At 40.2% G+C, this 14125-nt stretch overlaps 1 protein-coding gene across 1 annotated transcript in view; it reads left to right on the plus strand.

Moving 5' to 3' along the window:
• CYP3A4 (cytochrome P450 family 3 subfamily A member 4) overlaps positions 1–14125 on the plus strand; it is a 30538-nt gene that overhangs the window by 9031 nt on the left and 7382 nt on the right. The window contains exons 4-9 of the mRNA XM_037990561.2: positions 5523–5622; positions 8319–8432; positions 8698–8786; positions 10056–10204; positions 11318–11445; positions 12130–12196. Of these exons, the coding sequence (XP_037846489.2) occupies positions 5523–5622; positions 8319–8432; positions 8698–8786; positions 10056–10204; positions 11318–11445; positions 12130–12196 (647 nt within the window). The remainder of the gene's footprint in view (positions 1–5522; positions 5623–8318; positions 8433–8697; positions 8787–10055; positions 10205–11317; positions 11446–12129; positions 12197–14125) is intronic.

Here is a 14125-nt window from a genome sequence, read left to right on the forward strand (position 1 = left end):
ATATCTGTGTTGGTACCTGTACCATGCTGTTTTGGTTACTGTATCCTTGAAGTATAGTTTGAAGTCAGGTAGCGTGATGCCTCTAGTTTTGTTATTTTTGCTTAGGATTGTCTTGGCTACGTGGGCCCTTTTTTGGTTTCATATGGACTTTAAAGTAGTTTTCTCCAATTCTGTCAGGAAAGTCAGTGGTAGCTTAATTGGCATAGCATTGAAACTATAAATTACCTTGGGCAGTATGGCCATTTTCATGATATGGTGTCTTCCTATCCATGAGCATGGAATGTTCTTCCGTTTGTTTGTGTCCTCTTTATTTCATTAAGCAGTGGTTTGTAGTTCTCCTTGAAGAGGTCCTTCACATCCCTTGTAAGTTGGATTCCTAGGTATTTTCTTCTCTTTGTAGTAATTGTGAATGGGAGTTCACTCATGATTTGGCTCTCTGTTTGTCTATTGTTTGTGTATAGGAATGTTTGTGATTTTTGCACATTGATTTTGTATCTTGAGACTTTCCTGAAGTTGCTTATCAGCTTAAGGAAGTTTTGGGCTGAGATGATGGGGTTTTCTAAATATACAATCATGTCATCTAATTTTCCTAATTGAATATCCTTTATTTCTTTCTCTTGCCTGATTGCCCTATTCAGAACTTCCAACACTGTGTTGAATAGGAGTGGTGAGAGAGGGCATCTTTGTCTTGTGCCAGTTTTCAAAGGGAATGCTTCCAGTTTTTGCCCATTCAGTATGATATTGGCTGTGGGTTTGTCATAAATAGCTCTTACTATTTTGAGATGTTTCATCAATACCTAGTTTATTGAGAGTTTTTAGAATGAAAGGCTGTTGAATTTTGTCAAAGGCCTTTTCTGCATCTGTTGAGAAAATTATGTGGTTTTTGTCATTGGTTCTGTTTATGTGATGGATTACCTTTATTGATTTGGTATGTTGAACCAGCCTTGCATCCCAGGGATGACGCTGAGTTGATCCTGGTGGATAAGCTTTTTGATGTTTTGCTGGATTTGATTTGCCAGTATTTTATTGAGGATTTTTGCATCGATGTTCATCAGGGATATTGGACTAAAATTCCCTTTTTTGTTATGTCTCTGCCAGGCTTTGGTATCAGGAGACACTAGCCTCATAAAATGAGTTAGGGAGGATTCCCTCTTTTTCTATTGTTCAGAATAGTTTCAGAAGGAATGATAACAGCTCCTCTTTGTACCTCTGGTAGAATTTGACTGTGAATTCATCTGGTCCTGGACTTCTTTTGGTTGGTAGCCTATTAATTATTGCCTCAATTTCAGAACCTGTTATTGGTCTATTCAGAGATTCAGCTTCTTCACTGTTTAGTCTTATGAGGGGGTATGGGTCCAGGAATTTATCCATTTCTTCTGGATTTTCTCGTTTATTTGCATAGAAGTGTTTATAGTATTCTCTGATGGTAATCTGCATTTCTGCAGGACCAGTGGTGATATCCTTTTCATCATTATTTATCGCATCTATTTGATTCTTCTCTCTTTTTTCTTTATTAGTCTTGCTAGCAGTCTATGTATTTTGTTGATCTTTAAAAAAAAAAAAGACAGCTCTTTGATTCATTGATTTTTTGAAGGGTTTGTTGTGTCTCTATCGCCTTCCGTTCTGCTCTGATCTTAGTTATTTCTTGTCTCCTGCTAGCTTTTGAATTTGTTTACTCTTGCTTCTCTAGTTCTGTTAATTGTGATGTTACTGTGTCGATTTTAGATCTCTCCTGCTTTCTCTAGTGGGCATTTAGTGCTATAAATTTCCCTCTACACACTGCTTTAAATGTGTCCCAGAGATTCGGGTACGTTGTATCGTTGTTCTCATTGATTTCAGAGAACATCTTTATTTCTGCCTTCACTTCCTTATTTACCCAGTAGTCATTCAGGAGCAGGTTGTTCAGTTTCCATATAGTTGTGCAATTGAGTCACTTTCTTAATCGTGAGTTGTAATTTGATTTCACTGTGGTCTGAGAGACAGCTTGTTGTGATCTCTGTTCTTTTACATTTGCTGAGGAGTGTATTACTTCCAATTATGTGGTCAATTTTGGAGTAAGTGTGATGTGGTGCTCAGAAGTATATTCTATTGATTTGGGGTGGAGAGTTCTGTAGATGTTTATTAGGTCTTCTTGGTCCAGAGCTGAGTTCAAGTCCTGAATATCCTTGTTAATGTTCTGTTTTGTTGATCTGTCAATATCAACAGTGGAGTGTTAAAATCTCCCATTATTATTGTGTGGGGAGTCTAAGTCTCTTTGTAGGTCTCTAGGAACTTGCTTTATGAATCTGGGTGCTCCTGTATTTGGGTGCATACTTATTTAGGATATTTAGCTTTTCTTGTTGAATTGATCCCGTCACCATTATAATGCCCTTCTTTGTGTCTTTTGATCTTTGTCAGTTTAAAGTCTGTTTTATCAGAGACCAGGCAACCCCTGCATTTTTTTTTTTTTTTTTTTTTTTTTTTTTTTTTTTTTGGTTTCCATTTGCTTGGTAGATCTTCCTCCATACCTTTATTTTGAGCCTATGTATGTCTTTGCATGTGAGGTGGGTTGTCTGAATACAGCACACAACGGGTCTTGACTTTTTATTCAATTGCCAGTCTGTGTCTTTTAATTGGGGCATTTCTCCCATTTACATTTAAGGTTAATAGTGTTATGTTTGAGTTTGATCCTGTCATTATGATATTAGCTGGTTATTTTCCTTATTAATTGATGCAGTTTCTTCATAGCGTTGATGGTCTTTACAATTTGGCATGTGTTTACAGTACCTAGTACGGGTTGTTCCTTTCCATGTTTAGTGCTTCCTTCAGGAACTCTTGTAAGGCAGGGCTGGTGGTGAAAAAAATCTCTCAGCATTTGCTTATCTGTAAAGGATTTTATTTCTCCTTCTTTTATGAAGGTTAGTTTGGCTGGGTATGAAATTATAGGTTGGAATTTTTTTCTTTAAGAATGTTGAATATTGGCCTCCACTGTCTTCTGGCTCGTGGGGTTTCTGCCAAGAGATCTGCTGTTAGTCTGATGAGTTCCCTTTGTGGGGAACCTGACCTTTCTCTCTGGCTGCCCTTAACATTTTTTCCTTCATTTCAACCTTGGTGAATCTGATGATTATGTGTCTTGGGGTTGCTCTTCTCAAGGAGTATCTTTGTGGTGTTCTCTGTATTTCCTGAATTTGAATGTTGGCCTGCCTTGCTAGGTCGGGAAGTTCTCCTGGATAATATCTTGAAGAGTGTTTTTTTGACTTGGTTCCATTCTCCCCATCACTTTCAGGTACACCAATCAAACATAGATTTGGTCTTTTCACATAGTGCCATATTTCTTGGAGGCTTTGTTCATTTCTCTTCAGTCTTTTTTCTCTAATCTTGTCTTCTCACTTTATTTCATTAATTTGATCTTCAGTCACTGATACCCTTTCTTCCACTTGATCAGATTGGCTACTGAAGCTCATGTATGCTTCACGAAGTTCTCTAACTGGTTTTCAGCTCCACCAGGTCATTTAAGCTCTTCTCTACACTGGTTATTCTAGTTAGCCATTCGTCTAACCTTTCTCCAAGGTCTTTAGCTTCCTTGCGACTGGTTAGAACATGCTCCTTTAGCTTGGAGAAGATTGTTATTACCATCCTTCTGAAGCCTACTTCTGTCAACTTGTCAAACTCATTCTCCATCCAGTTTTGTTCCTTTGCTGCCAAGGGGTTGTGCTCCTTTGGAGGAGAAGAGGTGTTCTGGTTTTTGGAATTTTCAGCCTTTCTTCTCTGGCTTCTCCCCATCTTTGTGGTTTTATCTACCTTTGGTCTTTGATGTTGGTGACCTACATATGGGGTTTTGGTGTGGATGTCCTTTTTGTTGTTGTTGATGCTATTCCTTTCCATTTGTTAGTTTTCCTTCTAACAGACAGGACTCTCAGCTGCAGGTCTGTTGGAGTTTGCTGGAGGCCCACTCCAGACCCTGTTTGCCTGGGTATCACGAGCAGAGGCTGCAAAACAGCAAATATTGCTGCCAGATCCTTCCTCTGGAAGCTTTGTCCCAGAGGGGCACTTACCCATATGAGGTGTCTGTTGGCCTCTACTGTGAGGTGTCTCCCAGTCAGGCTGCCTGGGGATCAGGGACCCATTTGAGGAGGCAGTCTGTCCATTATCAGAGCTTGAATGCCATGCTGGGAGAACTACTGCTCTCTTCAGTGCTATCAGGCAGGGATGTTTATGTCTGCAGAAGTTGTCTGCTGCCTTTTGTTCAGATACGCCCTGCCCCCAGAGGTGGAACCTAGAGAGGTGGTAGGCCTTGCTGAGTTGCGGTAGGCTCTTCCCAGTTTGAGTTTCCCTGCCACTTTGTTTACACTGTGAGCATGGAACTGGCTACTCAAGCCTCAGCAATGGTGGATGCCTCTCCCCCCGCCAAACTCTAGCATCCCAAGTCAAGCTCAGACTGCTACACTAGCAGTGAGCAAGGCTCCATGGGCATCAGACCCACCAAGCCAGGTATGTGAGGGAATCTCCTGGTCTGCTGGTTGTGAAGACCATGGGAAAGGTGCAATATTTGGGCAGGAGTGTACCACCCCTCCAGTCACAGTCATTCACTGCTTCCCTTGGCTAGGAAAGGGATATTCCCTGACCCCTTGCACTTCCCGAGTAAGGTAATGCCCTGCCCTGCTTTGGCTCACCCTCCATGGGCTGCCCCTACTATCCAACCAGTCCCAATGAGATCAACAAGGTACCTCGGTTTGAAATGCAGAAGTCACCCATCTTCTGCATAGATCTCACTGGGAGTTGTAGACCAGAGATGTTCCTATCTGACCATCTTGGAAGTGACCTGGACTGTAGTTTTATAAGGTGGCCTCAGCCAATTGCAGCAGCTGTTCCATGTCAGAGGGGCTAGAGGTTTGGTGAGAGGAGTGGAAGAGGTGCAGTGCTGTGTTTGTTCACTAGAAGCAAGTGGGAGAAGTTTTTGCCTCTTTGTACTTTATCTTCTCTCATCGATTCATCAGAAACTGCAGCGCTGGCTGCAGGGTGCTGTGGAGCTGGCATGGTCCACACAGGCAATGTAACTAATAGAAAGAACACACAACTCTGGATGTCCGTAGGCCTTACACCAGCTGCCATTGAAACCCTTAATCCCTGTGAGCATTTGATGATTTACTTGCCTTCAATTTGTCACGGACCTAATATTCTTTTTAAAAATAAAATATTTTAAACATATGAAACATTATGGAGAATGGCATGGGAAATACCCATGTATGCACCACCCAGCTTAACAAATGCTCTACTGTCATTTCTAACCATGGTCTCTTTGAAGAGATCTTTTGCCTTTCAATGTCTCTTCCTTGTTTGGCCCACATTATCCTTCATCATATGAAGACTTGGGTGACTCCTGTGTCAGTCTCTTGCTGTGTGTCATACCTAATGAACTAGAACCTAAGATTGCTGTGTATTGTACAACTAGGGTATTATGTAATGTCAGGATCAAAGTCTGGCTTCCTGGGTTGGGCTCTAGTTGTAGAATAAGGCTGATCAACTCTGTGTTTTCCACACAGCTTTTATGATGGTCGACAGCCTGTGCTGGCTATCACAGATCCCAACATGATCAAAACAGTGCTAGTGAAAGAATGTTATTCTGTCTTCACAAACCGGAGGGTAAGCATTCATGTGTTGAAATTAAAATACTGATTGATTGATTAAGTTTATATTTTGAAATTCTTATCTATTCATAGACAGTTGCCTAAAAAATGTACAAGAAGGTTCCATGTCCACTTCATCCTGTCCCCACCAATGGTAACACCTTGCAATCTTGCATAACTATAAATACAGTGTATTCATGTTCTATAGTACAAGAAATCGACATTGATACAGTTCACAGAGCTTATTCAGATTTCACCAACTTTATGTGACCTCATTTGTTTTCTATGCAAATTTATCACAATCATAGATTTGTGCAATGACCAGCATGATCAAGCTGCAGAACCCATTTGCATTCTATGCAAATTTATCACATTAGTAGATTCGTGCAACGACCAGCATGGTCAAGCTGCAGATCCACTCAGTCTCCATGTGGCTCCCTCCTGCTTTCCTATAGTCACAAGCCTTTTTCTTTGACAGGGTCCATATCAGAGCAAACTTTTTAAAATTTTGAGCTGGCCAATGTATTAATATTTCCTTTTCTGGATTGTGCTTTTGGTGCCAAGTTTGAAAGTTCTTTGCCTAGCCCTCCTTCCTATATTGCTGTTTTTTCCTAAAAGTCATAAAGTTTAATGCTTTACTAAATGTAGCTCTATTATCCATTTTGTGTTTTTTTTTTGCATAATGTGTGAGATTTAGATCAAGTGTCATTTTTTTTGTGTGTGTGTCTTATGGCTGTCCAATTCTTCCAATGCCATTTTTGGAAAGGTGGGCATATTGTTAAAAATCACCTGGGCATACTTCCTTGCATCTCTCACGTACTACTCTGTCCCATTGATCACTGTGTTTATTATTCCACCAATACCACACTGTGGTGACTCTAGTAACTGTACAGTAACTCTTAACATCATGTAGAGTGATTCTTCCCACTTTTATTGACTTATTTTTCTTTTTCTTTTTTTTTTTTTTTTGAGACAGAGTCTCGCTCTGTCGCCCAGGCTGGAGTGCAGTGGCCGGATCTCAGCTCACTGCAAGCTCCGCCTCCCAGGTTCACGCCATTCTCCTGCCTCAGCCTCCCGAGTAGCTGGGACCACAGGCACCCGCCACCTTGCCCAGCTAGTTTTTTGTATTTTTTAGTAGAGACGGGGTTTCACCATGTTAGCCAGGATGGTCTCGATCTCCTGACCTCGTGATCCGCCCGTCTCGGCCTCCCAAAGTGCTGGGATTACAGGCTTGAGCCACCGTGCCCGGCGACTTATTTTTCTCAGATTTGTTTTAACACTTCCTAGTCCTCTGCTTTTCCATAAAAATTCAGAATGAGTTTATCAGTGTCTACAAATAAACATGCTGTTATTTTGATGAAAATTGAATTAAATATATAGACCAATTTATGGAAAATCTGTATCTTTACTGTTTGGTCTTTCAATTCATGAACATAGTATGCCTCTCCATTGCCTTAGGTTTCCTTTGATTGCTTATAACGTTTTGTAGTTCTCAGCATAGAGAACCTGCACATGTTTTGTTAGATTTACAGCTAAATTATTTCATTTTTGTTGGAATGACTATAAATGATATTACGTTTTTCTTGTATTTTCAGATATTGATTGTTGTTACACAGAAATGTGCTTTGTTTTTGTGTGTTGATCTGGTCTCCTAGAACCGTGCAGAACTGGCATAGTAGTTCTAGAAGTCATTTTGTATATTCCTTGAGATTTCACACATTGTCAATTATGTCACTTGAAAATAGAGACAATTCTCTTATTTCCTTTCCAATCTGTATGCCTTTTATTTCTTTACTCTTGTCTATTGCACTAGGACTTCCCAGTATAATGTTGAGTAAATGTGGTGAATTTTTGAATTGTTCCTAATCTTAGGAGATCATTTGGTCTTTGATCATTAAGCATGATTTAGATGAAGTGGGCTGTTTTTTTGTTTTTGTTTTTGTTTTTTTTTTGGTAGATTCTCTTTATCAAATTGAGGAATTTTCTCTCCCTAGTTTCCTGAGTTTTTATCATAAATGAATGTTGGAAGTACTCATTATAAAAAAATATGGTTATGGAAGATGAAAGAAAGTTTCAAGCATGTTGGCTTGATAGGCCAGTTCCAAGTTGGCAAAAATAATTCTCTCTTTTTTTTCTTTCTATCAATGGAATAAAAAATTAAGAGAAAAGAATGTTTATGAAATCGTATTATTTCTTCAAAATATGTTCCTAGTTTTAAAGGTATTACCTACTATTTTTTTTTAAAACCACCACATCGAGGCACCTCTTTTTCACATTGCCCATGCTGTAGGAGAACATACTGACAGCTCATCTAGGATAACATACAGTCCACCAAAGTCACCTGCTTGTCTGTCTCCCCTCCTTCTCTACACTGCAGAAGTGCTAGGTCTTGATTCTGTCTGTTCTACTGGAAGAACACATTCCCTACCATGTGGATAATCTGCATGTGAAAGGTGACTGGGATATACAGGCTGGAGACCACATCAGGTGGCTGGGTCTCCCGAATGCTGCCCCCCACCCCACACACAAATACATCCCAGGACACTGGGCATCTGGGATAAATCTGTATTGAGCATCTAGCATAGGGCCTGTCACGTAGTAGATGGTCACTAAATAATTGTTGAATATGTGATGCCTGTTTAACGCATTTTCTACAACCATGGAGATCTCCACAACTGATGTAGGACAGAATGTTTCTGCTTTGAACTCTAGCCTTTTGGTCCAGTGGGATTTATGAAAAGTGCCATCTCTATAGCTGAGGATGAAGAATGGAAGAGAATACGATCATTGCTGTCTCCAACCTTCACCAGCGGAAAACTCAAGGAGGTATGAAAACAAGATGAGTTTTAATAAGAAACTTAAAGAATGAACCTGGTGGGGACAGGTATAAAGTAAGATCACAGTCCGTTTCCAAGGGGTAGTCCACTGAATTTGAGCTTCCTAAAAATGGTATTTTATCTTTATGTACAGAAAAGACATTACAAAATTCATTATGAAATGTCACTTACTGCTCCATGCTGGGGAAAGCCATGTCCTTCTGGGACTAGAGTCTGCACATTTAACTACGGGTGGTGTTGTGTTTTGTGCTTAGATGGTCCCTATCATTGCCAAGTATGGAGATGTGTTGGTGAGAAACCTGAGGCGTGAAACAGAGACAGGCAAGCCTGTCACCATGAAAGAGTAAGTTGGAGCACAGCCTTGGGGTTCTGAGCTGTCATGATCCCCTCCAGCTGCCTGCCATGGAGCTGATATTCCCACTGTTGGGTTATTCCAGTGACCAGACAAAAGGAGGGCTGTGGTAATGCAACTTCAATGGGTCTCCCAAGATGGGGAAGCTCCAATGAGATGGGGCAGCTGGAGGAAAAGGATCTTCTCCCCTGTGCACAGGGGCCAGGGTTTACATATCCATTAAATCATCACCTTGGATATTCTGGAAGACTAAATACATCCTTTGGGGGAAAACGTGTGATTGTACCAAATTTTTAATCATGGAGTGTATGGGATGGTGGAAGGGGAAGGCACTTGGTATCTGTTGGTTGGCAGTGAGTAGGGTGGGAAAGTTATAATGGAGAACTTAGAATAACTTTGATCCTTTCATGTTTTTTTCTGAGAATATCAGTAGAATACTAAATACTAAACATTCCCACCACTTCTGCTTCCTCTGGTCTCAAGGAGAGGAGGTGGTAAAAACGCTATAGGTAGGGCAAGCCTATTTTTTGCTGTCTACACTTATGCAGGAACAACAGGTGTAATCTGAGCCTGTCCTGGGCAGACCGGGATATGTGGTCACTTACTATAGAAATTTCCAAATCAAATTTTGAGAGATTCTTTTTTTTAACCAGAACATTCTTGGTCATTATATTTTACAAAAATAATTCTGCCTTCAGGGCAACCTCAGCTCACCAAAGCTGGGGATAGTGGAACTTTCCAAAGCTTGAGCAGGGAGTATAGAGAATAAGGATGATATTCCTAGGAACTCAGAACAGGGTATTGTTGCTTTGTAAAGTGCTGAAGAGGAATCAGCTCTGGGCACAGAGTCTGTAGTCAGGCAATGCCACCTTTCTTGAGCCCCTTAGGAAGAGTTAATTATTCTACTCTTGTCCTGCTGAAGCACAGTGCTTACACATCTTGTATCATCCACACTCAACATCTGCTACTACAGTTTTCTGATAATAGGTCTCTGTCTTCCTATGACTGGGCTCCTTGACCTCAGAGGTAAGTCTAATTCAGTCAAGTATCTCCATCACCCCCAGCCTAGGGCCAGCTGCATCACTGGCACCCGATAACCACCTTCTGATGGAGAGTGATGGGACATGATCCAGTAGATAGTTCTGAAAGTCTGTGGCTCTTTATCTGTCTTGACTGTACATGTGGGTTTCCTGTTGTACGTATAGTGAAAGGATGGTAAAGAGGTGCTGATTTTAATTTTCCATATCTTTCTCCACTCAGCGTCTTTGGGGCCTACAGCATGGACGTGATCACTAGCACATCATTTGGAGTGAATATCGACTCTCTCAACAATCCACAAGACCCCTTTGTGGAAAACACCAAGAAGCTTTTAAGATTTGATTTCTTAGATCCATTCTTTCTCTCAATAAGTATGTGGACTACTATTTCCTTTTCTCTCTTCCTTGCATAAAAATAACTGCTTTATTGAGATGTAAATCACCATGTAATTCATCCACTTAAAACGTACAGTTCAGTGATTTGTGGTACATTTGAAGATATGTGTGACCATCACCATTTAAAACTTTAAAACTTTTTTTGTCAATCTAGAGACCTCATACATTTTTAGCTATCAACCCCCTGCCACAAACCCTGTCATCATATGCAACCACTAATCAACTCTCTGCCTTTATAGATTTGCCTATTCTGGACACTTCATAGAAATGATACTCATTTGTCAGGGTTTTTTTATTCTCTAGTTCATGAATTTGTACTTTAGTCTGTATTATTTTCTTTCTTCTGCTGGCTTCAGACTTAGTTTGCCTTTCCTCATTTACTGTATTGTGGCATGAATGTAGATGATTGATTTGTGATTTTTTGTTCTTCTAAATTTAGACATTACAGCTACAAATTTCCCTCTGAGCAATTTCTTTGCTAAATCCCATGAGATTGTGGCCTATCACATCTCAAATTTTGTTCACCTCAAAACAGTTTCTATTTGCCCTTTTGGTTTCTACTTTGACCCATTGGTTACTTAAACGTTTATTCTTTAACTTCCACATGTGTGTGAGTTTCCCAATTTTCTTTCCCTTATTGATTTTAGCTTTATTCCATGATAGGTGACAGAGATATGCTGTGAGGTGACAGAGATATGCTGTGTTATTTCTATCTTGACTACCTACTATTTCTTGAACAGCAAGATTAATTTTGAGCTTCAGATTATGATTCGGGCTATTCTAGGAGACTCTAGTCCAATAGATAAAGGCAAAGAGATTAAGGCATTGAATTTTGTTCCTTTTATCATTCAAAAGATGCACAAGGGGCTGCTGATCTCACTGCTGTAGTGGTGGTCCCTATGCATAGACCTGCCCTTGTTCAGCCACTGGCCTGTGAGAGGGCAAAAGTCATAGAAGGAATGGCTTCCAGTTGAGAACCTTGATGTCTTTTACTCTTCTGATTGGTAGAGAAAATTAGAATTGCTCCAGGTAAATTTTTCATTTTCTCAATGGATTTCTTTTTCTGTTTTTGTTTTTGTTTTCCTACAGCAATCTTCCCATTTCTCATCCCAATTCTTGAAGTATTAAATGTCTCTATTTTTCCAAGAAAAGTTACAAGTTTTCTAAGAAAATCTGTAAAAAGGATAAAAGAAAGTCGCCTCAAAGATACACAAAAGGTAAAATCTGGTGGCAGTTAGAGGAGGATGTTTAGCTTTTCATAATTTTTTAGATAATATACATATGATTGGTGCACTTACCTGTATGTTTTTAAAGAATGATTTTAACATAAAGACTACTTATGTTTAGAGCAAGAGAATTCATTTGGTAGGAATGCAGAAAGTGGAGTTTGGGGAAGGAGATAGGAGAATGAGTCAGAGACAGCACATAAAATTTGATATCAGGCACAACAGTTAGTATGCCAAGGCATAAATTTTACTGAGATAAAACTTTACCACTTTATTTCCCTTCAGTAAATTGACAGAGGATAAACACTACTGTTTGGAAACACATTTTACTGGTATTATGCTTTCCCCAGATCATAGACTGGTGGACTCATTTCAAGTACAAACCTGTTATTTTACCCATTCTCCAATGAAAGGCCCTATCAGGCCACCTGCTGAAGTGTAGTGTGGGTTAAATTGGAGCCATCTCACATGATAGCCAGATTTGTTTCGGGAAAACATCCTGCTTTCCAAGAATTTAGATGGATTTTTTTTCACTGGTGACTCAGGCAACACCCATCAGATTTCTGGTCTTCAAGGACCCATATTCTAGGAAGGGAGATCGAGGACTGCTCTTCTGATTTACTTCTGACTTCAGGAGCCACTTTCTGTCAATTAAATTTCTCTTTTTGCTTCTAGCACCGAGTGGATTTCCTTCAGCTGATGATTGACTCTCAGAATTCGAAAGACACTGAGTCCCACAAAGGTAACCAGAGTGCTTCTGGAGGCTACTGGTGGGGCACTCAGAGGGAGAGCCTTGTTCTGAAAATGTGCAGGAAGTATTCCAAGAGGATGAGAATTTCTGCCACATAGCAGAATGACACAGGTTTTGGATGTTATAAATGGTAGCTGGAGGCACTTTCTAGAGGCATACAGGCATAGATAGCCATGTTCTAAGATTAAAGGGCAACCTAAGCAAACCTGGCATGCTAGAAAGTCAGTCGGCGGTCTGTGGATCACCTACATCAGATCAAATGCCAGTTCTCAGCCTCCTCCAGATCCAATGAATCAAAACTTCTGCCTGTAAATTTATTAGGTTGCTGCAAAAGTAATTGTGCATTTTGCCATTACTTTTCATTGCAGAAAAAAGCAATCAAAAGTAATGGCAAAATCCCGCAATAACTTTTGCAGCAACCTAATACATCTAACATCCAATCAGGAGCCACACTGTTCCAATAAGGGTGATTTTAGCTGAAAGTATGTTCAAGCAGGTTAATCCACTGCAAAGTTATTTTCTCCTTTGGAATGGCTTAGTAACTTGTGGGGAAAACCTCTGAGACTGTGTAAATATCCTCTTTGTCTTCAATGTTTCACCTACTAATTTTACAACCCATGTATGGTTTTTACTGAAGTCACTATGACTATGACAGTGGTGAAATGATGACCATGGTCAATTTCAAGCCACCAAGACTTAGCAACCATCTCATAAAATTCCTGAATATTTAACTATTGGTTCTAGAGAGCAGGACTGGACTGACTCCAGCATACCGCTTTAAATATGTCCGTGTCTACATCTACTTTTGTCTGTATGTCTATCTATGTATCTATCTATCTATATATCTATCACCTATCATTTATCCATCTATCATCTATCTACTTATCTATTATCTATCTATCATCTATCTATTCATCTGTCTATCCCAATACAACTTGCTGTGATACAGGAAATAGTCTATTGTTTTACTGTTTCATATAGAAATCGCTAGACACAAACGGCTTTTTAGAACTGGATATATGGCTAGTGCCACTGAAGATCAATTTTAAATGACATTTCAGTTTGATTGAATACAATTTGATTTTCAATAGCCACTAGTGGATAGTGGCTGCCATATTGGACAGCAGAGCTCTAAACTTTGAGATTATAGTTCAATTTCACATCAGTATCATCAGGTTCATGATAACTGAATGCAATGATTAGGTAGTTGAATTTACCCACAACTGCATCACAGTTGTGAAGACTTCTGTCTTCACTGGTAAATCACAGCTCTATCAACCTTTCTCACACTCCTTTCATATTGGTTTTAGTTGTGAATTACATGGTTGGAGCAGGCACCATATTTATTTCTGTGTTCTAGGTCTTTAAAAGTCCTAATCCAGTCCTGATCCAACAGACCAGTGATAGACCACCCTGACCTTCCCTCAGGAGAAAACCAGAAGGGGGGCCAACTTGTCATCATAGGAGCTTATGCTATCTTAATGCCATTCATCAGATTGCAATCAACACTACTCATCTAGCTTTTTGTCCATCTCTCATACTTTTTTTTTTTTTTTTTTTCCTGAGATGGAGTCTCACTCTGTCGCCCAGGCTGGAGTGCTGTGGCACGATCTCGGCTCACTGCAAGCTCCACCTCCCAGGTTCATGCCATTCTCCTGCCTCAGCCTCCTCAGTAACTGGGACTACAGGCACCCGCCACCACGCCTGGCTAATTTTTTGTATTTTTTAGTAGAGACAGGGTTTCACTGTGTTAGCCAGGATGGTCTCGATCTCCTGACCTCGTGATAGGCCCGCTTCGGCCTCCCAAAGTGCTGGGATTACAGACGTGAGCCACCATGCCCGGCCCCATCTCTCATTCTTGTACATCCTGAGGTAGTCAATTCTGAGAACTGTAGCCTAGATCTATCACCTGATGCCTCT

The sequence above is a fragment of the Chlorocebus sabaeus genome, chromosome 28 (assembly GCF_047675955.1).
Source record: "Chlorocebus sabaeus isolate Y175 chromosome 28, mChlSab1.0.hap1, whole genome shotgun sequence".
In the NCBI taxonomy this organism is placed as follows: domain Eukaryota; kingdom Metazoa; phylum Chordata; class Mammalia; order Primates; family Cercopithecidae; genus Chlorocebus; species Chlorocebus sabaeus.